At 31.3% G+C, this 27,454-nt stretch overlaps 2 protein-coding genes across 2 annotated transcripts; one reads left to right on the forward strand and one right to left on the reverse strand.

Annotated features, from left to right (window-relative positions):
• The first annotated feature begins 1,238 nt into the window (after window positions 1-1,238).
• LOC119679458 (pupal cuticle protein 36-like) lies at window positions 1,239-2,482 on the forward strand. Its single transcript, XM_038091815.1, has 2 exons — window positions 1,239-1,549; window positions 1,943-2,482. Exons 1-2 carry the CDS (start codon window positions 1,276-1,278, stop codon window positions 2,461-2,463), a joined length of 795 nt encoding a protein of 264 aa, XP_037947743.1. The 5' UTR covers window positions 1,239-1,275; the 3' UTR covers window positions 2,464-2,482.
• Window positions 2,483-15,819: 13,337 nt separating this feature from the next.
• Window positions 15,820-26,055, reverse strand: LOC119676484 (DNA-directed RNA polymerase II subunit RPB1-like). The gene is made up of 8 exons (XM_038087723.1): window positions 25,711-26,055; window positions 23,024-23,812; window positions 22,108-22,785; window positions 21,614-22,033; window positions 19,768-20,494; window positions 19,123-19,701; window positions 18,027-18,614; window positions 15,820-17,972 (listed from the first exon to the last, which is right to left on the reverse strand). Exons 1-8 carry the CDS (start codon window positions 26,053-26,055, stop codon window positions 15,853-15,855), a joined length of 6,246 nt encoding a protein of 2,081 aa, XP_037943651.1. The 3' UTR covers window positions 15,820-15,852.
• Between the last annotated feature and the right edge of the window lie 1,399 nt (window positions 26,056-27,454).

Genomic DNA, 27,454 nt, shown 5'->3' on the forward strand with positions numbered 1-27,454 from the left:
GCGTAATGCTTATTAAGTAACTGTATAAGAAACTGGACTTCGTGTAAGCTTACGTTGTATGAGTGTATCTGTGTGTGAGTATGTGTGTGTTTCACGTGAGAAGAGCACAGTGAATTGGTTTCGCTTTCAACTGATGATGACGATCAGCATGAGACACGCTACTTGAATTTTATTTAGTTTTTATTATTGTTTTTTTTTTCTTGTTACTTTTTTACTCGTACAACTTTATTTTTGTTTTTGTTTCTGTTTTTGTTTTTATTTGGCTTTGGCTTAATGCTAGTGCGGCTGCTACTATTGTTTGTTGTTGCTTTTGTGTTTGGCCTAAACTTGCAGAAGACATCTTCGTAGTTGGAGCATCGCAAACGCTAACAGTGGGAAACTGTTGTAACTCTCATTATTGCTTGTTTCTTCTTCTTGTTGTTGTTATTGTTGTCTTTGCTGTTGTTGGTATTATTGCAGTTTACAGCTTTACTGTAGATTGTACTGTAATATGTTGATTGTGCGGTAATTTAAGTTTGTGTTTATTTTTGTGTTTATTTTGTGTACTTTTTGTTTTATACGAGTATGTGCTAAAATTTGTTGCTTGCTTTTAACCCCATGTGGTACAGGCACATCAACAGCTTTACTACGCAACAAACTGCAGAGACAAAATATAGTCTTTACAAACTACAACACTAACAACAACAACAACAACAACAACAATAACAGCAAAAACAACAAGTAAAGAAGCGAATACCAACAATTATACTAAAATGCTGTTTGCTGTTACTGCCGCTGTTGCTGAGGTTATTTTATATTGTTGCTGAAGTTATAGCCGCAGTCGACGACTCGTTGTTGCTATTGTTGTTGTTGTTTTTGTAGTTGCTGACACCGGCAATGGTGTGTTTGTAATATTGTACACCGCCATGTGAACCTTCTCCTACTCCGCACAAGAGTCAAATTTGTTATAACATGAATTTTTGTATAAATTGATGAGACGACGGTTAGTATCCTCAGTAAAGCGTTCGATTCAGTTTAACAAACAACATCACCGTATTCAAAAAGTGAACACAGTACTTTCCTTCCTATCCCTACTTTACTACTATACACATTTAACCAACCACACTCACTTACGAAAGAAAGCACAGACAAGGATTACAAAGAGTCTGTGCGTGTGTGTCCAGCAAAGAAAAAAGGATTATTATTTTAAACGATTTAAACGCATATAAAAACGGTCGCGTACGGTCCGTGGACGACTTCTATTTGAAATAAAGTGAAATTAACGTAAAGCCAAAAATGAAAGTGTTTATTTTAATGTCCTGTTTGGCTTTAGCTGCTGCTAGGCCTGAGGCTGGTTATGCCTACAACAGACCTGGTGGTGGCGGTGGCTCTTCCGGTGGTTTCCACGGTGGTTCAGGCGGTAGTTTCGGTGGTTCAGGCGGTAGTTTCGGTAGTTCAGGCAGTAGCTTTGGCAGTAATTTTGGTGGCAGTGCAGGAGGCGGATTCTCTGGTGGATTTAGTAGCGGTGGAAGTGCTGGTTTCAGCAGTTCAAGCAGCAGCTTCGCAGGAGGTGCGTTATTATTACAGTCAAAAAACAAGAATATTAAAAAAAACTCTAATAACATAAAGTGAAATTTAATTAACAAATAACAAAAAGTGAATGAATGTGCATTATAATTGAATTAAATTGTGATGTTCTAGAAACAAAAAAAGACGAAAAAAAAATTATTATTAAAATAACAGTTTAAAAACAGAAAAAATTAATTTATTGCATATATTAAAATAATTGAATTTAAAATTAACAATCAAATGAAAATTTTAATTAAGATTAAAATAGAAGCATAAACTAAATAAAAAATTAATCCATTTTGCTTATATACAACATCCAAAATTTCTGTTTAATTGTAAATACTCATAATTAATTAATTTTCTCTCTTCTTTTTTATTCATAAAAAAAATATAGCTTCAGGTGGTAGCTTTGGTGGTGCAACTGGTGGAGGTACTACACTCGTACAGAAACACATTTATGTGCATGTACCACCACCAGAGCAAGAAGAAATTCGTCAACGTCCAAATATACCAATTGCTCAAGCACAGAAACATTATAAAATTATCTTCATTAAAGCACCATCTCCTCCAAGCTATCAAGCTCCAGTCATTCCAGTGCAACCACAGAACGAAGAAAAGACACTTGTCTACGTATTGGTCAAGAAACCCGAGGATCAACAAGATATTGTCATACCAACACCTGCACCAACACAACCTTCCAAACCAGAAGTATACTTCATCAAATACAAGACACAAAAGGAAAGCGGTGGTGGTTTCGTTGGTGGAGACGCTGGTGGCTATACTGGCGGCAGCAGCAGTAGTAGCACTTTTACAAGCAGCAGCGCTGCAGGTGGTTACACAAGCGGTTCCAGCGGTGGTGACATCTCTGCACCATCATCTAGCTATGGACCACCTGGTAAATCTGGACCATACTAAACGCACAAAAAATGAGAAGCTAAACAATAACTTACGTAGACAATGAAATAATGTTAAATTAATGCAATGTTGGCTAATGCTCCTGGCTAGTCTTGTTAAATGAATTTACTGAAACACTTTTAAAATAATATTTTTATCGAATTGAAAATAACGTGACGAAAACTACCCAAAAATATCATTATTATTATTGAATACAATTACGAGAGCTGATACACAAAAAAAAAAAAAACAAACAAAAATATTGATATCGTTCGGTGGATATAATTGCTGTGACTACTTATTGACTCATTCTGTGTTAACAGAATTTTGACGCTTCGACTCGAGACTTTGGTTTGACTCAAAGTCTGCACTGTCAAATATTTTTGTGCTAAACTGTTAACTGTCTGTGGTTCTCTAACCTTGCCCAAGTCCAACATGAACTGTATAAACATCTTCTGTTATATCTTTTGTATATAAACTATTTTCCCACTCACTATCTCTGTTGACTCTTTGCATCTATATATTTTGTTCTTATATATATATTTGTTATAAAAAAATTAATATTTAAGTTCAGATGCGACTAAAATTATTTTTAGTAATTAATTAATAATTATTATATTATAATATTGTTTAATTTTAAGTTAATTTTTTATTGCACAATAAAAAAAAAACAACGGTGACAAAATTTAAAAAAAAAAAACTATTTTTGATTTATAAAAATATGCTACACTAACATTTTTAATAGGTAATATAAATAGATAAAATTCTGGAACCACTTAGAAATCTATTTTAGATCATTTGAAAAGTTGCTTCATTTATTACTAAATATAATTATTGAAGTGACTACAGTGCACAATAGATCAAGCTGGTCACAGTGCAGAAAGGCCTTAGCCTAACCCATAAATCATTACATTGCTAAGTAATCAGTATTATTTATGGGACTCATTATCTCTACAATATTGATATTACTTCAATTAAAAGATACATTTTGACTTTAGACTTTTGACTTTTATTAAATAGATAAATACATAAAAATATCCTAATGACTTAGATTATAATCAAATTTTCATTTCAATATATTTTCTGGATTTCACCACAAGTTGGAAAGTGCCATATCATAAAAAATAGTCTACGAGACATTTTAGATTACTGAAATATTTTTTCTAAAACTTGTAGGCACATAGCTGGTAATAGCTGGGCCATAACTTGAAAGTGTAGGCGTCGAGAGTTTGAGGATTGTCCGAATAAACCAGATCTTTAATGTAATGTTACAAAAAAAATTTAGTCAGGGAAAATCGCATGATTTTTGTAAACATTATTAATCGACATTATTAAAAGATGTAATTGCATATACTGTTCTGTTGAAATCACATTACTTTCACATTCATATCTTCAATTTAATGACAAAAAAAAATTGCAATCATATGGAAGTAATGATTAGAATTGATCATTTGTGTCGCACCTTTGTCAATTTAAAAAATGTATAGGCGGAGCCTATTACACCTCCAGACCAAATGTCACACCATGTAGTAATTTTTGTAGACGCAATGCCTTTTCGATAGTTCTTATGTGGATTTTTACTTACCCAGGTGCGACAATTTTGTTTTTGTATTCTTCATCCGACGAATGCACCTCTTGGCTGAAGGAAGCCAATGTGAAAAATTGTCAGCACTTTTATGGCATTAAGTTTACACACCCGAAACCCGGAACCAAACACAAGGTTTCGTAAATGATATATCTGTTTGACACATGTTACTGAAACAGTAGTGCTAAATTAGGACAGCGAAATGGACAATTTATCAAATTAATCAATTAATCCAACATAGTATATGTATTTGGGATCTTAATTTGAATTTCAATTTGGTAGAAATGTTTATGAAATTATTTATTTGCGTGCTTGAAGAATTTGCTATGGAGTGGAAGTTGTAAAAAGAAAACCAAATATATTCTAATATTAAAAAAAATTGAATTCCCTTAAAAATCTTTGTCAATGAGAAACTACACTAAAGGAAGATTCGTATCAGACAGAATGCTTATGATAATATAAGGTATCATATTGAGAGAGACGGGGACGTTTAAAGTGCTGTTCACAAAAATGTTTAATTGTATCGATATCCATTTATGACAGTAATTAAAATTGAACTATAATTAATATAAAATCAGTTAATTTGCAAAAAAAGAACAATAAAACTAAAAAATTATTTCAGAAAAGTAAAATGTACAATGCAATACTCCACATGTGAGCTAAGATTGTTTTGTACCTATAGTAAATTAATTTGAAAGGAAAACTTTAAAATTTTGTTTTATTGTTTCTCAACTTATTTTTAAAAGATTTTTTCCCTTATTTTTGTTATAAATCCAAGCACTTCATAACGTTCATAACGTTCATCTCTGAAATCACTTTCAATGGCAGTAGAAAAAGTTTTGCGCATCGTTTTCGTGACGGTAAAAACTGAAAAGTCATGGGTTTTTATTTCAGCATCTCGTATAGGAAATCATTGCTCAAGTTATGGCGATGAAATTATGAAAAACTTGTGAAAAAGTTGAAAAACAAACATGCATAAGTACAAAAAGATAAAATTGTAGAAATAAAAACGACTAACTTTTTTATCATAGAAAAAATCTAAAAAAAAAAATAAATAAATGAAAAAAAAAAAACATTTGAAACATTTTACACTGAAATTTAGAGCTTAGCCAAAGGCAGGAAAACCATTTTTATGGGACAGGAAGCTCTGGTTAAGCTGATCCTTTTATGTAAATCACAAAGACTTCATGAGGAAATCAAATATTAATAAATAATGTTAAAAATTCTTTACTGACAAATTAAACGCCCTCAGGCAAATGTTAATCTCTTTCAAAATTTAATAATGAAGGGTTTAGGAAAATACATTTTTTTTATTTTATATTAGTTTTAAATTTAAAAAAATAATGTTAAATTTGTAAATCACGGAAAAAAAACTATATATAGTGAGCTGAAAAGAAATAAATATATGCATAAGAATTGATTTTGCATAATTTTTCTTTGATTGATTCAAAAATATTATTCTTGAAGTTAAAATAAATTGTGGTCACTGAAGCGTATATGAAGAAGATTACCCGTACACTCATTACTCATAGGCGAGGACTTATAATAAATATAAGTTCGATCTTTGTGAAATCACAATTTTGCTAAAATGGCTAAAAATTGCAAATAACTAAAGAACAAATGAGCGATTCACTCCTACTTTTTGCATATATAGTCTAGTGAAAAGAAAAAATTTTTTTAACGTTAATGAACAATTTTTTATGATGATTTTATATTGGGGTGGGTGTTACAATAGGCAGAATATTATAAAAAAAATTTTTGGAGCAGATATACTATAATGCAAGTACTTAGTACTTTCTAGAAAAAAGTAAGAAAATGTGAAAATACACCACTCCAAATTCGGATCCAAACCGAATTTGGAGTGATTCAGGTAGACCGATTGAGATCAAATTAGATTCAAAAACAGACTAACTCAAAAACTATGTTTAGGAAAAATTTAATTTTAGTATCTGTAATAATTTAGAAAATACAGAATTTCGGTCGGCTAATTTCTGTGTTGGCAGTATAATCATCCACTAGTATGACATGACCAATCCACCGAAGCTACTAAAATTTATTTCGTTTTACTATGTCAATGTCTTGATTTTTATTCAATATTTCTAAATAGTATTATGTTTTCACAAGTGAATAGCCTGTAAAATGACTCGGTTTCTAAGATGGTAGCTAAGGCATCCTCTTTTCACACCTTTTTCTTTCCAGTCAAAGCTTCTAAGTCTTAGTCCATCATACGCAGGTGTCCGTACAAATATATTTTCAAATCAACTTGAATTTAGTTATGCAGATTTGAAAAAAGATTTGAAAAACGTATAATCACGTTTATATATTAATTTTTTAGACATTCGAGGGCATGGATTTTAAAGACATACAGGTTTGCATGACATACTTTAGGTTCACATTGAACTACCTATGTTTTACTTAACGGTTCAATTTTAAAAAGATAAAGTTGCCTGGTTACAAAAATATATAATATTATTAACATATTGGTTTTAATGGAATGCGGTTCCACTATGTTAGATGGACTTTGCAAGATGGATCCGCCATAATTTGACAAAATCTCAAACAGTTGCTCATGTCGTTGTGTGCATTCGCTTCTTTTTTCGGGAATGCTGGTCATGTGACAACTATGCGGATACCATTAAATTCCGAATGATATATAACCATTTGTTTATTGGAAGTCTTCAGTGAAATACGGAAAACAAACAAGCGCCGTTAGATGATTCGCCTTCTCCATCAAGATAATGCGAGGGCTCACACATCTCGTCTAACAACTGAGTGTTTGAATATTCAATAAAATCGAATTGATGGTTCATCCGCCGTACAGTTCTGATTTAATCGTTTTAAATATTTTTGGGGCGGTTAGCTAGTACTTTAGTTTATTCTAACCTTTTCATATGCACTACGTCATTGTCAGTGTACGATTTAATAACTTCAGTAAATAGTGTTGTGTTTCGTTTTTTTAATCAACTTTAATCAGAACAATGTTTAGCACCCTGTATGAGTTTATAAAGAATTGCGAAAGAATTAAAGTCAATTTAGGTAACATTTGTGTGGATGCGGGTATCTTTTGTATAACTTAATGACTTTTTAAAAGTTTTCTTGAATAAAGATATAAACAAAAAAAAAAAAGATAACTTTGTAAATGTTAAGAAACTCACATATGGCTAAATTATTGGGTATGATTTTAAAATTTTTCAAGTTTAGAAGAAAGAAATAGGAAAATAACGACTGCCTTGGTGACAGTCAACCTTTGTAAATTCTATTCTACTACTGATGAGATTCAAACTGACTTAAAAAACTTTTATAAATGTTCCCAAATCAAAACAAAACAGATTTGAAAAATTAGTTTAAAATCTAATGACAATTTTATTTGGATTTCCTTGTAGTGCTTAAGATTGATTTATTAGTAAATTTTGGTAAAATTGTAGTAAATTGCAATTACAGTCTTCATCGTCGTTCATTCACTTAGGAAACGTTTTTTTTATCAAATATCTTTTAAGAAACATTTAACAAAAATAGACGTTTCATTTTCTTCTTCTTAGTAAAATTGAAAGTTTTGAATCATTATTTTTGACTTATAGACTATAATTTTATTGTAGTCTGACATTAGTTGGAGCTGCGGACTTTTTCTCAGTCATTAAAGTGGTTATAGTAAACAAAAATAGATGAAGAGAAAAATGAGGTTGTAATCATAAACAAAGAAACTTGTTACTATTTTCAAAGATATTATAATTACGGTTAGCGAAGCTCCAATACGAGTACAATGAACAAATACTATGAATCTCGTAATACCATAGAAAAATACTTAGCAAAATGTTTTTCTTTTTACAAGACTTTTAATTGTAGCTGAAGACCTAATAACGAGACTTAAGTATCTGTGGAACAAATATTCTGCGAAATTCAGTCTGCTTCAACTGTCACTTGCATAATAACGACGATAAATAAAATAAGGCAACCGAAGATACAAGCCTCCTTAAGATTTATGCAGTATTTCAAGAGCTTCGCCAATTTATTATGCGAGTACAACTTATGCTAATGTAAAATAAATAAAATAGCTTTTATTTCATAATTAAGAAAAACTAGATTTCTTAATACAAACTAATACGAACTAAAAAAGAACCTTTCACAAACAAATTTGATTAAGTAAAAAATTATAGAAGAGCTCAGTACAATCGAGTTGGTTTTGTATATTGTTATATGGATGATTTTTGTCTTTGATTTTTCTTAAGCTTTCTTAATCTAAATATGTTTTCCAAGTCAGCAATTAAAAGTAATGGACAAGATCCCTTGAGAATTCTTAACATATTGATGCAATTTTTTGGAGTGACTTTATATCCTCCTTAAATCTTTACTTCGTATGATATGAATGCCATGAATGTTCTTTTAACATACATCACTTCGTAAGCCATGTGTAGATAAACCGCAGAATAGAGGCATTCTATACAGTCTACTGAAATTAAGAAGTTATTCTATATCCTCTTTTTCAAAATCTTTACACGAGTATTCTTAGAAGGAAATTGGAATTAATAGAAAACAATGGCAATGCCATCAGAAAGGGAAGAAGTTACACTATGCAGTTGGAGAATCTTGTAATGTGATCTTGAGCACTTTTATGTCGCTTATATGGACTTCCTAAGTCTTATTTCTTCAACTGATATGTGATGCTTGAAGGTATTTACTGCATTGATTAATCAGTGTCAAGTAAGTTTACTCCAAATTTCTCTAAAGTAAATTTCCAGTTTTATAAAATGATAATTTAAGTTAGTGCTTTGTGAGAACTCATATGTTGGTTCTTAAGTTTTATTTATTCGTACAATCTCTCAATCAATTTAGATTAAAACCCTTCTAAACCCTTCGAATTTAATTGTGATTGCACTAGTTATTTGTTTCAGTATAGCTTTCTCTGTTTTTCGTATATAAAAATAAATTAAAGGATATGATGGCATTCCTATGCCACAGAATGGTTTCGGGCATACTAGCAGTGAATTGCCGATTTTTCCAGTTATATACGATACATATCTGATTCTTTTGGCTAAAGTTAATTCAAGTTATTAAGATATTTCATGATAAGTGTGTATATTACCTGATTAGAATTAAGTACTGCGATTTTAGCTTAGCTATTAGTTAAGATAGTTATTCCATAGTTCTCATAATAATGTTCAAGGTTGAATAACACACCTGTGGACTGGGAAAATTTCTGCTTAAGGTAGAAATAGCTCTCTTTATTGTTGGTAGATATACCAAAGAAAAAAAAGGTATATTACTGGATCTAGAACAGTACTTTGTAGAATTCCAGTTATTTACTTTATATTTGCGGTAATAAAATTGTTGTCTTTAATATTGTATTGTATTCATAAATAACTTTTGCAAAGTATTTGAATAGATCATCATTCCATTATAATTTAATTTCTTTGAATAAAATTTAATTTAATTTAATTGTTCTTTTTATTTAATTTAATTTCCTTACATTTTACTTACGAGTATATTTAGCTTATTACAAAAGGAATATAAAATACCATTGTTAATGAGATACAAATTATGCAATTTTACCTTATTAACTTTCATTAGTAAATAAGGCTCTAAGAGCTTGACACACTTCTTCCTATAATGATATTTGCTGACAGTGACGGTAACGGTAACGGTGACGGTGACGGTGACTATGACTGTGACGGTGTCACCAACGTTACTTTTCACTTAAAAGTGTCCATTTTAATTAAGTAAAATGAGTAAAGTGAATGCTTCTCTTTAAAGCAAAATTGTTTTTTAACAATTAAGTCCGAGTCAGTGACAATGCAAAAAAGGTTGGTTTTGCCTTTAGTCACGAAAAAGAAATGATAATGAACTAACTTAGAAAAAATTGTTGGAACAAATTAATAAGAAATAAAACTAAATTAAAAAGTTGAACATAAGAGCTCAGAAAACGAAACAAATTCCACAATTAAAATGACTAAAGTTACTTTCAAGGGCGCTACATTCGAAAATCGTATATGTGACACTGTGATAAATAAATATCGTACTACTGCTATTACCAGGTGGGTGTATTTCGGTGGAAGAAAAGATTTCTTTTCTATTAATGTAATGCAATGGACAAAAGCGATATTCTAAATTTCAAAACCAGTCTTGGTGTTTATTAAAGACGGTTATTTTGGAAATAATAAATTTGTTTGGGATATATGCTAAGTTCATTAGTTCGTTAACTTCCATAGAAAAGTCTTGTCCTGAACTTGCTAGTCCTGTGCCTGTGCATAGAAAGTGCTCAGTTGTTTCCTCTTTCTTCTGCACCTTACCGTTTTCTGCAGCTTCTTTATTTCCGGTTGAAGAGATGCAGAAATTTTTATTAGTCTGCTAGACAATAGCCTGTGATGCTTACAGATCTGCAGTTTTGCTACTTTAGTTCCAATCCTGACTAGTAAATTTTTTGATCGTAGTACTCGACAAGCTACAATTTGGCCATGATAGACTAAATTTTTGCAATCTATTATAGTATTCAATTTTTATGTTAGTCTTAGATAATAATTTCCGTTTTCTTTTGGAGTAGGTTTTTAGTAGGTCAATAACCATTTTCTGTTAAAATTACTGTTGATTCGTACATAGGTAATTGATTGCAATTTAATTTCTTTGTAACATATTCCTCGGTACCTTAGAACACGAATCAACAATATTTCATTGCATAGTTATAATATAGTTCTTCTGAATTCTTTGTTAACCTACAACACAGATCAACGATAAGATACATTCAGAAAAATAATTTAGTTGATTTAACCAGATTTTAACTAAATCTCAGTTCAAAATATTTTTGCAATCAATCGATTGTGCACCCTTGTTAACAGAGGTATCTACTTCTAACACAAACCACAAACTTTAAATATAAAAATATATTCTTTCTTTAGAACTAAGAAAAATTCGACGCTCTCCTCTCAATCGATATTTTTGCGATCCATGAAGATTGGTTTATTTCATTTGGGTGTGCTACATCATTTTTTATTTTTATTTAAAATATTGTGAAAGAACAGAATTTTAGAATTTAGTAAAGGTCAGTCTATGCTTACTTTCAGGTTATGTGATAGGGTAGTCAAAATGGGGTCGTGGCCCTTATATGAGATATTTTCTATCATTTTCTCTTTTTCTACTCTCTGGAATGTTCAACGCACACATTAAGACACTGTTTAAGATCCACAGTTCCTTAAAAGTACCTGACATTACATACACCTTATTGGACCTTCAGCGAGTGTTGAATAGCATTCACTGCACCTACCCGAGTTTTTCAATATTAAATGCTGGCAAATTTAATTTGCTAATTCAAAGGTTGGAATTTCAATTTTTGTAGCTGATAGCAGTCTATTCTGCTAACTTTCTTAAACGCAGTCAAAATATTAATCTCTCTGTGTATCAATGTATGATTCTATTTCCAATCAGGTCGTTAGGTAATAATCTAAGATTTTTTAATTTGCACCTTAGTATAATTTTAATATGCGAATAGCTATCTGTGCTCTATAACTGTTTCATAATGCGATTTCAGTTTGTCTTCATTATTTTTATTTTTTAATGATAAGCTGAGATCGAAGCCTAAATAATCAGAATAGTAAGGGTGAAGGACCTAGTAGTCCAGTTCCTTATTCTTAGTTAACTATAAAATTAATTTTAATGTTAACTCCAAATAAATTAATTAATAAATAAATATATCGGAATAGTACAATATTTTTATTTTAATATGAAGTTATTTATTAATTATTATTTATTTATTTATTATATATAATAAAATTTAGACAATAGTATAAAGAACATGTTGATATAGTTTCAGTAATATTAATTTATGTTAGATCGTGATCCTGATGATGACTCTCAAGGAGAGTCGATATATAGCATATATTAAAAAATATTAAACAAACGTTAAATTATTTAATAAAAAGTAAACTATAGCCGGATAAAAAATATATAAAAACTTTTATTATATATAGTTATTTATTATAAATAAATAAATAAATCGGAATGGTGCAATAGTTTTATTTTTGTTATAAAGTTATTTATTCTTTGGTTTAATATGTTTTTGGCAGTTGAGCATTCTGTTAAGATATATATGTATCTCTGTCTAATAAATCAAGTTATTAAATATTACTTTTTTTTGAGATTTTATATTTTTAAAAATTGAAATTTAAAAGATTAAATTTTTGCAATTTAACAAAAAAGTCAGAAAAGATAGCTTTACTAATTGCGACTCACCAGATACAAAATAATGCAAAAACTAAAAATAATTTACAGCTTTCATCTGCTAAACAGCGTCGAATTGAGGCGCTGAGGAAGCATTAGGAGAAAATTGAAATTGTCCAAAAATTACAGGAAGTTTAACTGTCAGTCGCTTGTTATGTTTCGCATTTACATTTGAAGTTTGCTTTTTTTCTTTCTAGTTTTGAATTGTTTTCATTGCTGTCTTGCATATTTTAAAAATTTTCCCTAAAAGTTTCTAGTCTGTTTATCGAATGCAGTCTTGTATAAATGCCAGCGTTTATTCGCATCGCAAACAGTTTTGTATCTGAGCTTGAGAGCAGTCGTCTTCCTTTTTGGCAATGCACACACACCAGTGCTTCCTCTTGGTACTCCGCTGTTTTTTCTCACTTTCACTTTTTGTTGTATTTTCCCATCGGTGCTGTTATGAACGCTGCTTGCTGTAGTATCTTTTTGGGTATCTCGTAAGTTAGTAGGAGTTTGCATGTGCCAGTATCTTATGAGTGTCGTTAAAGTTCGATAAATGCACTTAAATCTGACAATAATTTCATATCTTTTTAACTTAGTAAATATGCATTTTGTTGCTTGTATTTTAAGACACATTTTTTAAACATGTAATATTTTTTCTATTATTTGTTTAAATGCTGTCATTTTACAGAAATCTAGCATTTAATAATAAACATTTTTGTGCTGAGATAAATGTTAATAGAGCCATGCTTTCCTCTTTAGAGTTTCAAGCACAATGTCAATTATTTGATGTGATAAATCAAATCACATTGAGTACAACAGATTTTAATCTGAAGTTTTCTACAACAGATGGTTTTTATTAAAATTTTTGTTAGCTCTATTTATATTTATTTATGCACAGCAGAGACGATGAAATACTGTAACAGAGCAATTTTTTTGCTCTAATATATATATAATATATTTTTTTTTTGTAAAGTAGACTTTTGTAAATACAACACACAAATTTAAATTTTATTCCAAATTTATTTTATCTCCTTCAAAGCAATATGCTCCTTCTGAAGCGATACACATATGCCAAAGCTTAACCCAATCTTCCATACACTTTTCGTAGACCCGTGAAGGTATGGCTTTTAGTTCCTTCGGCGAATTCTCTTTTACCGATTCAAACGACTCAAAACGCTTACCACAAATGGGCAATTTGAATTTCGGGAACAGGAAAAAGTCGCACGGATCCAGATCTGGCGAATATGGTGCCCGAGTGATGACAGTGGTGTCGAGTTTGGTCAAAAAATCGCGTACAACAAGAATTTTCCATAGTAAAAATCGCTAAATGCACTTGAGGTAGTCTCACATTAACAACTGCTGTAAACAAACTAATTGACAGATGGCGCTCAAATTTGTACCATATGTCGAGATGGGGTGTACCAACATAACAAAAAAAAAATTTGAAAAAGGTCTATTACTTAAGGAGTAGAGTAGTTAACGAATACTTTTTGAACAGTAGGTACTTTTACAAGTTTGGAAAATATTTATGAAATACATAATCTTTTTTTTTTAGTATTAATAGGAAATATATTTAGAAACCAAGAGGAGTGTATGTTTTAAGTCAGTATGGCATTTAATTTATAAATTATAAGTTTGAGAAATTTATTTATTCACATGTTAGAAATTTTCTCTTATAAAATTTCAAAAAGAAGTTGCTTATGAGCTTTTACAATGTACTGCCACTACTTCGTTTGAAAAAAACAGAGGTCGACCATCGTATGTGGAAAGAGAAAGCTCAATAGTATCCCTGAGCTTCCAGTCTATCTTCGTATCAGTCAAATAAGTATAAGTTTTAGGTGAATCCTTCACTCTCGCAGCGTTATGACAAAGTGAAACATTGGGTAGTATTTGGAGAAAGAGGATGTTGCAGATTGTGTAAAACAGGAACACTAATGTCCAAATGTGTTAAATGCAAAGTTACCCTTTGCTGTATTAGCAATAAAAACTATTTTGTCGTATCATACTTAATTCTTCAAAATGAATAAAATGAATTTTAAATTGTTGTTAAAGAAAAAAAATATAGTTATTAAAAGATAATGCAGGGATAATTTTTTTTTCCATAAAAAGTATTGTACTCCTATTTGTAATGAATTAAAACTGTTGCTTTCACTTGAGTTTTGTATTCTACACTCAAGAAACGCATTTTCTGTTTACTTATCCATCGTCCTTTCGAATGTCCTTTCAAATGTGGATTTTAATTTCGTTTCCTTGCTTTACTTAAGTTCTTCAGACCATGGGAAGTGTACAAATATGCACCTACTTCAGTTGTGGAACGATTTTCCCATTTTTTTCTGTTTTTTCTTCAATGTTAATGAAGAGGAAAATATTCATGACAATACTTGCAGCATCAGTTTTTTGTAAATTGCAGCAGCGCTCTATGCATTTGCATCAACTGCTTATAAGTTTTCTTAGTATTTCTTTTTCAAAACTGAATTTTTTACGGATTACAAGCCATTTACCCAGTGTTAGATGAAATTCCATTAGTAGATTTACCACAAGCTTTTAAAAGGTTTTAAAATATGTCAACAATTCTTTCTCCTTTATTTACGGAAAGGGTGAAATATACTTCGTATTTTTTTTTTGGTAGCATAACACCTCTATAAAAAGTATCTGAAATTTATTATTTGATACAACGTAAAAGATGCGGTAATAGATACCGCAACAACCTTCTTTCTATAAGTTGGTAGACCAGCACTGTGTTATCAAGCCAGACTTGAGAGCCATCTGTTAGTTATAGTTTTTTCACTTTATCACTTCCACACAAATTTATAGAAAGTTTTAAACTATATCCACATTTATTTTTCATAAACTAATAGAAAGGGTAAAATATGAATAGACGATAATTATTTGTATGAAATACACTGCCACCATTTTCTCTCTGTAAGTTGGTAATATACTATATATATGTACTAATGTATTATGTACTATTTTACTATGTGAGAACTAAGCGCGAACTTGATAGTATAGCACGGATTGTATAGTGAGCTATTTCGTAGTTATACTTTTGAGTGTTCCACGGCAGCACAAAATCGTCATTCTGTAAGAATTATTGTCAAAAACTCAACGAATCTATGGATCAAATATTCCGCTCACTTGTTGCGGATCCGTCAGGCTTTTTTCAGTACCTGAGTAATCACTTTAAGGAGAGCATATCGAGTGAACTATGGCCATACAAAAATTTACAGAGGAAATTGAAATCATCAAGCGCTAGTTTAGTTAGAATATATACATATATTGCAATAGATCGGTCAATATTCATTGAAATTGAAAATGACAAAAACCATTTTGATTGATATTTGAATTCTTTGTATTTTATTTAATTAATTTTTATAAATTGTTAAGTCCTGTTAAGTCTACATCATTATAATTATAAATACATTGAATGTATGTTCGAATAAATATGACATATTATATATATTAGAAAAAATGTAATTTATAACAATATAACCATGTGGATTATATTTCTGTTTATAATACACATTGAGAAATAATTAAGTGTAGTATTATTATTACAACAAATTTATTATATTTACTATTTACTTTAAACAATTATTGCCTTTGAGTTATACCTAACTATGATTTCAAATTTCGATTTAATCAATCACTATAAAATCCTCATCATCTGTATCATTTAAATCTATCTGAATATCAGTACATGTAGAGGGAGTGGATGGTGTATAGTAAGGGGATGTTGAATATGGTTCGTTAAGATTTGGTGTAAAATTGGGACTTGAGGGAGTATATGTAGGTAAAGTAAGTGTTGCTTGAGTCCCTTCTGAGGGACTTAAATTATTTTCGTTTGAGAGTAAATATAAAGGTGATGAAGGAGAATATGGAGTGGACTGTTGTGGTGATATAATAGAACTTGAATCGCTAAGACATGGTGATGATGGAGAATATTGCGTAGTAAGTTGTGGTGACATTGGTGTGTATGGAGAGGAAAGTTGTGGTGATGTTGGAGAATAGGAAGATAAATTTGGTGATGATTTCAAAGAAGATGGAGTACTTAGTTCTGGCGATGTTGGAGAATAAGATTGCATTGGTGAAGATGCTCCGGTAATTCTTATTGGTGATGGAGAATATGGACTAGAAAATCTTGGAGTTCTTTTTGTGGGTTGTAGTGTTTTCGGTAAATATTTAAAAATTGTTTGAGGTGATGAGGGAGAGTACGAATTGGAATATCGTGGTGATTCTGGAGAATATTCATCAGAATACGTTGGTGATGTTGGAGAATATGCATTATAATTATCTGCAGATATTGGATAGTTTTTATCAGATATTCGCTCATCAGGAGAATATGAATTTGAATATCGTGGAGATGTTGGAGAGTATGTAGTGGAATACGGTAATGTTGGAGAGTTTGTAATAGTAATAGGTGATGTTGGAGAGTACAAACTAGAAGTAGGTGATGTTGGAGAATATGTGTCAGGAGATGGTGATGTTGGAGAATAAGATGAATAAATATTACCATGTGCATCTTTTAATTCTTTTTCAATATCTGCATCTATAGTTGTAGGTGATGATGGAGAATATGTTGGATATCTGCTACTTGCTGGAGCTTTTCTCGGTGAAAAGCAAGGAGAAAATATAAATGCTGGCTGCATAGAAATTGATGCTTCTTCAGAAGTTGGAGAATCTGGTGAAATTGGTGATGTTGGTGAACTTGGTGAATACTGGTCCGAAGATGAAGTATATAGCGGTGTAGTTAATGGCGAAGTAGGTGAATATTGTGTACCTAATTTTGGTTCCGTTGATGCTTTTGTTACAGCATATAATGGAATCGGTGAATCAGGCAAATATTTATGTTTAGTCATATTTGGCGTCATTATTGGCGAACTTGGCGAATAACTTATATCACCTGATTCAAATTCCGGTGAAGTGGGAGAATATTCTGAGCAGGGAGATTGAGGTGAGGACGAGAATTTAGAAAAAAGTGAATTAATTGGAGAGGGTGAGTTATGAGTATAACTAGATCTTGGTGTTTGTATTGGTGAAATGTTATATAAATTTGAACCACTGTACAGAGGTGATAAAGGTGAGTATAAAGGTGAAAGTGCAGAATAAAATGGAGAAGTGCTAATAAGCGGTGAATAACTAGGAGATTTATTGGGCGATTTATCAGAAGAGTAATAACCACGATTATATAATGGTGATAATCCTGTTTGTAATTCGAATTCGGGAGAATACATGGGATATGATGGTGAAAAGGCTCTATTTGGAGAACTTGGGTAGCTTATTTCTGATATATCTGAGGAAGGTGAGTAAGGACTATCTGATATGCTGTTTAAACTCATGAATGGATAGAAATTTGGTGTTTGTGGTGTGTGTGATGGTGTCAGTAATTCAGATGAAGGTGAGCTTGCAAAATATTCAACTGAACAAAACGGTCCCATATTTCTTCTATTCGATTTTTTAACGGCTTTAGTTTTCGCTGGTTTCATACATAATTCTAGGTTACACCCAAGACTAAAAGAACCTGTACCAATTTGTGGTATTTGACCTACAATCAATTTTTCTGAAACACCCTTAAGACTATCACATTCTCCAAATGCAGCTGCATCCATCAATACTTCAACAGTTTCTTCAAAAGAACAACGCATTAAAGGCCCTGTTTCCTGTCGATTAATACCATGTCGAGTAATCGACATTAGATGGCCTCTTGCTGTCATCACATCACACAACAATGCCAAATGACGATAATTTACATAAAGACCTTTAATTAATCTTTGATTAAATACAAATAAAATATAAATGAGTTTAACCTTACCATAAAATGTTAAAACAGAGTTCAGTTCCCTATGTATGACTTGACGTACGGCTTCTACGCCGAGTACATGAAAATTGTCCCAAATATCATTTGTGTATGTTCTGATGGAATCTATTTCTGGACGTCCAATCACATTCAGAAAGGCAGTACCATCCGTTTCTAACATCCATTCAGAAACTCTAACATATTCACCATCTGAACCAATTATAGTTCGTTGTTTGTTAGTCATTGTCGGTAAGTGCATATACACTTTCGTTACTGTTTCAATTCCCATTATTGTTATATCCATCAACACATTCTGCTCCAAATTTTGTAGAAAGCTAAGCTGATCAAAATCACGTTCCATGTTTGCTCCTTGAGAAAAACTTTTACGTCGCACACTTCCATTATCATCTAGTCCATATTTTGCAACATCTTGTAAATAGATACGCATCACCAGAATATCAGCATTGTCATCTGTATAGAGACATCTTAGATCATCACCAAAAAGCTTTTCAATCTTTTCGGCAAGATTTTCCATTGTTATTCTGCGATCTATCATAGCTTTACGTTCAAAAATAATTCGTAGCGTCCATTTAGTTATTTTATCTATAAAAGATAACGTGTTTGTTAAATTATAAATTTTTCTCTCTCTTATAATACACATTTTTAATAAACATATTCTTAACTTTATAAGAGAGCGTTGCTTTATTAGCTGGCAACACAAATGTGTACAAAAACTGTCTATCTGGTAACAGCGTCCGTGTCAGTTATGTTCCCCTTTCTGGAGAAAACAGCAAAAGAGAACGAAAGTTTACTTCTAACAAAATAGCAAAACCGGTTTTTTATGCATTTTATGGTTGCATCTTGTCCTTCTCTACTAATATTGACTGAAGTAAATTTGTGCTAACATAATAGAGGTTAAAAGATTTAACAATAAAATGGTTAAAATGGCCGACCTATTTTTGTTGCCCTAAGAGCTCGCCCAAAAACATTTACTTCTAACGCTGACGTCTAATACTACTTCCGTATATTGTATAAAAATTTAAAATATATGTACTTCAAAGCATCTTTGATTTGATTTAAATAAATTCATGTACTATATAAGTATATTTACCTATTTCGAAATCAGGTATTTGAGTATATAAATCCAAGAAATCTTGATCGTCTGTAACAACACTGTTAGTTATATCAGGGTCATAATAAATTTCTGTTGAAAAAATGATTTGTTTCATTTTGGTAACTTCCAGTTGGTGAACTATTTCGTTTGCCTTTTCTGCATCTGTTGTTGCTGGACCAAGTAAATAAATTGTCATTGATGGTGCTTTAGGTTGTTGCGATAAATTGATTATTTCCTTTAAACGAGGAACACCTAGAGTAACATTTTTTGATGAGACGCCAGCAAAATGAAATGTGTTCAATGTCATCTGAGTTGCTGGTTCTCCTACTGATTGTGCGGAAAGTGCACCAACCATTTCACCGGCACTAACTTTTGCTAGTTCAAAGCGTTGATGTATCTCTCCTAATAACATTTCGAAAGCATTTTTTGTCAAATGATGCTTCTTTATAACTTTTTTTGAACACAGTTCCATACGAATTAACGATCGAAAAATTAAGGTCGCATTGTAATTTGCTTCAAGAGATAATCTATCATCACCGAGGACAACATTACACTTGTCTATTAGGCTTCTAACACCTAAAAATGGTATCCGTGGTATATTAAAAGTCTATTATTTATATAAAATAGTTTTTAATATATTACCATTCACAACATCAATCGGTGTTAAGTCACTTTTGGTACAATTATGTATGTGAAACATAGTCTTCACTTTTCCTAAGATTCGTTGCAAATTAATCGGCATGACAGCTTTCGCATCACCAGTTGGAAAAACTTCCCTTAGCTCTTCTCTATCTTTGCGCAGCTGTGCCCATTCCTCTTCAATCGTTGTAATTAAATTTTTAGCATTACGCATTTCATCTAAAGCTTCACGTGTGAAATAGTCATCAAGTCTTTCTCGAGTATTGTATTTATATTGATTTTCAAATGTTCTGTTTGACAACGGTATTGTGGGTAATGATTGAAATTCTACATATTCACCACGTAAACCATCTTCGCCATAAAGTAATTGCAAAAGATTATGATCACAAGTTCTAACTGTGTCATCGTATTGAACCATAACAGATTCCATTGCTTTGATTAGGCGTCGTTGGATATAACCGATTTCAGCAGTTTTTACTGCTGTATCGATTAATCCTTCACGTCCGGCCATTGCATGAAAAAAGAACTCCGAAGGTGTCAACCCAGATAAATAGGAGTTTGCAACAAAACCACGCGATTGAGAGCTGTAGTCATTTTTTGAAAAATGTGGTAATGTACGCTGATAGAAACCGAAAGGTACACGGCGGCCTTCAACATTTTGCTGTCCAACACATGCAAGTACTTGAGATATATTTATGTTAGAACCTTTCGAGCCGGCAATAACCATAGCCTGTAATTTAACATTTTAAGTAGATAGTTAATATTTTGAAGAAAACTTTTCAATATTTTTTTTTAAAGTTTTACTTTTAAATATTGGTTTTATAAATTAGTTTTGTTCCAAGAGATGGGGTAACATCATATGTTTATATGCTATAAAAACTATTCAAAAAGGAGGAATATGTATATCACATAAAGTTATTGAAGCTCATGAAATCCAGCCGATAATCTGTATCAACAGTAAAACGAAACATTTATGGAAGTAAGGTTCTGTTATGCATTTGGAGGGTTCAGAAAGGAGTGATGTACTATAAACTGCTAAAATTCAAAGAAACTGTTGAACGAATTTCTTAACATTACCAACAATTTGCTCGATACCAGTCGACAAAAAATGTAAACTGATTTTCCCTCACGGTATTACTTTACCGCACGGCGCACCCCATTGTGCTCCAACAAATTACTTCTGGTTCCGATCAACGTAAGGCTCTCTTCAAGACCAGCATTTCAGAGACCATAAAGAAATCAAAAAATGATTCGATGAATGGTTGGCAACAAAAGACAAACAATTTTTTTTTTCAAATCCATGGAATCCACAAATTGTCAAAAAGATGCTCAAATTCTTGGTCATTCCATGGTTAAGGATGCAAACTGTTTTAATTGAAATAAAATTTACCACTCTTTTTTTTTTATCAAAAAAATGCAATATATTATAATTATATTTCTCATTGTAGATTTGTTTAAAAAAGTTATAAACTTATTATTATTTCCGTAGTTTATTTATAACACAATACGTTACCATGAAGTCTTGATAATGATCTCATGGATCACAAAGTTGTGTGAATATACTTCACTTGAGAAGTTATTTTCTATTCAGTTTTCTTGGAAGAATACAATATAAATACAGTTTCCGATCTCGTTTATAAACGAGATATAAGTATTAATATTACTAGATATAACAAAAAATCTTGTAATTAACTAATTAATTGAAGTTCTCTATGTGATATCAAGGATCTCTACTTGTACTCAATTTCTGTTCTCTATGTGTGGTAATAATTTACTAATAAAATTTGAATACTATTGGGCCATCAGTGCCAAATAATAACTTTTTATCATTCTTCAAATAATAACATACCTTAAAGTTATTCCATGGTTTCAAGGAGTTTCTGGCTTGCATTCCCGTTTTATCACGTGCATCATTAAGTATATGATTGACTTTACTCTCACACGTTTGCCAAATAGTATTGCCAGGCAGAGGTTCTAGTTTACCGCACATTGCCTTAAATAATACATTTCTCACCTCATTTTCGGCATTACTTATAGCTTCCTCATTTAATTTGTAGGTTGCATTATCGGCTATAGCATCCGCTATACCCACACTATGACCATTTCCTGCTAACCAAGCATTTGCTACCTTTTGAATACCAAAACATAGATCTGCGGCTACTTTATGACCCAACTCAATATAAGTTATATGCATAAGTGAACCATATGTCGCACCTAATGTGCGTTTACATAAAGTTCCTGCGACGAGGTGTCCATCGTCAATAATAACCTACAATCAAATAGCAAATTATTTTAATTTAATAATAATAAATTTATTTCATTTTGATATGTATAAAGATTTACTTTTGTATCAGCATTTGACATCCAGCAATAAATAGAGCTGTCTTCTTCTTCTTGATGTATAGAATTGGTGCGAATCATACTGATAACCTCCGGTATTACTTCTGAAAAAACTTGTTTGCCTGACCAAAGTTGTACAGGTTTTACAATGCATGGTATCGGCAAAACTCCTCTCCAACTTGGTATTGTCATAAGCAAATTCATGACCTCATGACGTTCGATGAGCACATTTCGTTGAGTCATTTTATAAGCGCCAATAAGAGCATCTTGAACTATACCCATAACTGGCATGTTGGATTGTGGTGTGATTAACTGACGGGATGAAATGTGTATGTTTGCGACTTCTGAACGTGTCATTTGAGTTTGTGGGAAATGTAAATTCATTTCATCGCCATCGAAATCAGCATTATATGGTGAAGTACAGGAAAGATTTAAACGAAATGTTGACCATGGTAAAATTTTACAACGATGACCCATCATTGACATTTTATGTAAAGTAGGTTGCCGATTAAAAATAACTAAGTCATCGTTCTGCATATGTCTTTCGACAGTATAACCTTTCAGCAATTGCAACGAAGACAGATCTGGTATGGTGCTAAGATTAAGACGTTCACCAGTGTCGCGAATTACATATGCAGCCCCAGGAAAATGATTACCACGTCTAACGAGCAATGTTAAGCGCTACAAGATTTCAGTAAATGGGAAAGAATTTTATTTATTTATTTACTTTGTAAACTAATATTAAATTATTGAAATATTAAGATGCTCCGATCAAGATTTTAATATTCTCAACCCAAAACATATTCTTTCCGTTAATGTTACATTTAAAGCAACGCTTTCATCTTCAAAAAATTACTAAATCACTAATAAAGTCTTATGATGTAGATTATTATTTTATATACTTAATGAACTAACTTACTTTAATGTTAAAATCATTAACAACTTCTGGGAATGTAAGCGTTGCTGCAATTGATCGTGGCACACCAACTTGATCAATATTCAGTGATGGATCAGGTGTTATAACTGTACGAGCGGAGAAATCTACACGCTTTCCCATTAAATTTCCTCGAACGCGTCCTTCTTTTCCTTTTAGACGCATTGAATAACTTTTCAATGGACGTCCTGATCTATGGATAACTGTTGGTGCTCCACAGGCATCATTTTTGATAATGGCATTTACTGCATATTGTAAGAATAAATAATTATCTCTTATTACACCTTCAGCTGCATCGCAGTTTATTTTAGCACTTAGTTCGTTATTTGCTTTTACAATATTTAGATACATAAATGTCAAATCATCCTGTGCTCGATTCACAGAATTCACAAGAACGGCAGGGCGAACAGATAATGATGAAACAGGCATTACCTGAAAAAGCATCCATTCAGGTCTTGAATGTTTTGGACTGAAACCCATTAAACGACAATCATCATCAGTAATTGCTTTTAAAATTTGTAAAACTTTATGAGTAGGTAGTATCTCAGTCGGTTCGTCAGTTGGATTATCAAAATTTTTTTCTAATACGATTTCAATATCAACGCCATTGCGCATTAATCTTGGTTTAAAAGCACCACAACCCAAGTCTGGTTCATTTGTGAAATCTTTGGAATCGATATTTGTAGAACAAAACTTCTTCGTAACGCACAGACGTGTGACTGCGTCAAGACGTAGACTTGGAGAATTGCGATAGCGCCTTAATATTCTTTGCATCTGTACATGAAAATATAATATAGGAATAAAGTCACATTTTAGGAATTAGAATATGAGAACGAAAAAAATTGTAATAGATAAAAGACGAGAGCAAATACAGGATACCTTTTTATATGTAGTTATATGTTATATGGTATTAAAAATCGAATATAGTTGAATAAATTGTATGTTGGGATACATATATATTTAGATATAGATATTTTATTCAATTACACTATTTGTGGTAGTTGAAATGGAAGTGTTCAACTTCTCGAGCGCTTCCTAATTTACTACGAGTGCTATTGTTAATAATTGACTTAATAGAAGTCGCAATGAGAACCTATCTATTATATAAACCAACTTCGAGTGCTGACGAGATTTTAATTTCATAACCTATAAATTAAAGCTTACTGTATTCTGAATTTGGAAAATTGTGAATATAGTACATAAGGATAAAGAGATATAGCGCAGTAGATATTTATAGTCACCAGACAACGATAGAAACATCAACAAAATGTAGTGAACTTTTACTAATGCGCTGGGATTACCAATAACTTAACAATTGAGTTTCGTAAGCAGAAATTTACATTGTCTATAGTAACTGAAGAGAGATTTCCCAAATACTATACACTCCTTCTGCACACTGATATATAAGATTGCGTTGTGTGCTCTTTTTCACGTTAACATAACCGTCTAGATTTTGTTCACTGTCTCGAATTACATAGGTTAAGACTAAATTTCACTTTACAAATCAAACGTTAACTTCAGTTCAGTTCCCGATCTTGCTAATTCAAAAAACTGTGTTAGTTGTTCTATGTTTTATTATAGTAAATATATGTACAGTAGACAACAGCTGGCAAAGGAAAAGAAGGACTACGATCTTACAAAATTTCTCGTACCGAAAACTAATTGTTATCCTCATTCTAATAATATGCTTCATTGGATCGACATTCTGTTATCTAAGAGCAATCTAACATCAGGAATTACAGTTTTATGCTTTTTCTGGTCACGACCATGTTAAATTGCAATTTAACTTATCGTTAAGGTTTTGATTATGGGTAAATTTAAAAGATAATAATTTTTGTGAGAATTGCTCACATATCTACACATAAATATTCATAACTGCTCGTAAAGGGTGCGAATTCTGACATTAACTGCTGAAGAATACTCTTTTGACCAATGTGATAAGGCACAAACGTGATCGTCACTGTGACCACTATTTTATTGAAACATTCTTATTTTTTTTTCATTCCCAAATTTTTAATTTATTTCTATAACAACAATTTTACATGTGACATGACCATGACTGTTGGCATAATATGAGTCATATATAATCTCATTATGGCCTCTCATTGAGATAGTTAAGAGGACGAGTGTAGTAAAAACTCACTCTTAATTAATTAATTTTTAGTTTTTTAATGTAATGTTTATATTAAAACATCGAAAACACATTTTTTGTTTTCGATGTTTTTCTATGTTTTCTATAATTTTTCTATGTAATGAAATTTGTATATAGAAACATCGAAATATACAATTTTTCTTTATATTAGCTAATATTTAAAATAAATATGTATATAAAATCATCAACACATCATACATATTTTCTATGTTTTTAAATAGGCTTACATAAATCTTCCTTACCATATAAACAACTTAAGCTTAGTTCTTGATATAATTCTAACAAAAAATTTAAAATCCTTAAAATTGTATTTATCATATTACTGAGGTTTTTAAACACAGAAAATCATGCTCAAATGTGACATTTTTTGATGATTTTTTTTGAAATATAGATTATCTTATTATATATTATTATTTTAACTTATAATATTTAATTATTATATATACTTTTCATGTTTATATATGATGTATACATTTCTCATATATCAGTTTTTTTTGTGTATTATATAGTTTTTGCTTACTTCTGGGCAATCATAGGTTATCAACAATTTCGAGCACGTAAGACAAACGCATCTTAAAGTGTTAAGAACTTTGTTCATAAAACCAATGTGATAAAGTGGAACGCAGAATTCAATATGACCCATATGACCGGTGCATTTAGCTAAATCACATTCACATGTCTGACAAAGAGCATATCTATCAATAGCACCAAGTCGCGGATCACACACTCCATTCAAAACCGGGTCATGATTATCAAATGCTACGATGCGATGAATGCCTCCAGGTGTGACAGACATACGTCTGGTTTCTTCTGGTGACAAAATGCAAAATTGTATACATTTAACAGTACTAAGTTGAGGTGTCATTTTGATAAATTTATATTTTATAATATAAAGAACTATAATCAATATAATATTAACTTTAAAATCAGAAATCAGAAAACGTGCGTCAATCTTGAAAAACTTTTTCACAATGACAAAATTAATTGACATATTTAATACTTTCAATAGGGCTGCAGTGCAGTAAAAAAAACAGGGTTGTCAATGCATTTATAAATTTAAGTACTGAATTACCTTAAGTTTTACTAAAAAATTATATATTAAGCTTTAATTATATATTAAGCTTTACAATTGTTGTTGTTTTCAATGCAATTTTAAATTTGAGAATGAGAGAATAAACAATATGGCCGTTCAAATTACGGAAAGCCGGCGTATTAGTGCACTAAGGCAAAACAGTGTTGTTTAGTAATAAATTTCAGAATTTGCGCCTTTTAGGAGCAAATTAAAAAATATTGCAAAAAAAAAAAAATAACAACTATTAAGTTCTTGAAATACAAGTCCACGTAATGCCCTTTAGCCATTGGCAATTAAAGTTCAAATTCAATAAATGCCAATACATAAAAGCAGACTAAACACAAATTTATTAATGGCAATTTTTATTTATAAATTTATTAAGACAATATGAAACTTAGTCAAATTTAAGTTCTAAGTTTACACGTTAATAATAGTAAATTTATACGTTTTCGAAAAGTATTTAATTTACGCGCTTTTAATACATCATTTCGATTTATTTAAAGTCCTTTTGGCAATAATGAACCCTGCCCTCTATTGAGCAACGTGGACGCCGACTGCTATAAAAGGCATTTATTGCTGTAATTAAATCAAACCAACCTTCGCACATTGTGTACAACTACAATAAGTCGCCAATGGCTGTGGCAGTACTACGTCAAATTTCTTCTGACCAAAACCACTACGAAAGTTATAACACAAAATATCCGAGAAGAGACCACAACAGTAGAAACCTCAATACGACATAACATTTATTGGCCATAATTTGACTGTTGGGTCGATACATTTTCAATGCCAAAGTCACACTCTACGTAGTTTGAGAAAATATTATTGACTTCATAGAGTGTCAAAAGCCGCTGCTATAAGTGAATTCCACTGCTTTGCTTACCACAATTAACTATTTCTTGGCTAGGTTTTCAAAGGGGAGTTGTCGCCCGGTAAATACCGGATTTCATTTAGCAAATTTTTATTCACACTTGAAGCTATGAATTCCTTTCCGTGGCTTTTGCTTGTTGTGGTATACTTTTGGTTCAATGCTAATGACTTCTACAAAAATAAACTTACTATTTTATTTTATATTTTTGCACTCTATAAGTTCACTAAAAATGTAATAAAATTATTACAAGTTGAAAAAACTTCTGGCTTAACATGCAAACTTTCTCTCAGAAGGTATACCATACACAATAAGACGGACCAG

This window comes from Teleopsis dalmanni, chromosome 2 (assembly GCF_002237135.1).
Source record: "Teleopsis dalmanni isolate 2A chromosome 2, ASM223713v2, whole genome shotgun sequence".
Lineage (NCBI taxonomy): Eukaryota > Metazoa > Arthropoda > Insecta > Diptera > Diopsidae > Teleopsis > Teleopsis dalmanni.

Excerpts from the sequence above, each read along its gene's own strand:
- LOC119679458 (XM_038091815.1), top strand. The coding sequence starts at position 1,276 with ATGAAAGTGTTTATTTTAATGTCCTGTTTGGCTTTAGCTGCTGCTAGG. Across the intron at positions 1,550-1,942 it reads AAGCAGCAGCTTCGCAGGAG|CTTCAGGTGGTAGCTTTGGT; the intron begins GTGCGTTATTAT and ends AAAAAAATATAG.
- LOC119676484 (XM_038087723.1), bottom strand. The coding sequence starts at position 26,055 with ATGACACCTCAACTTAGTACTGTTAAATGTATACAATTTTGCATTTTG. Across the intron at positions 20,495-21,613 it reads AACCATGGAATAACTTTAAG|GCTATGGTTATTGCCGGCTC; the intron begins GTATGTTATTAT and ends GTTAAATTACAG. Across the intron at positions 18,615-19,122 it reads AATACCTGATTTCGAAATAG|ATAAAATAACTAAATGGACG; the intron begins GTAAATATACTT and ends TATCTTTTATAG.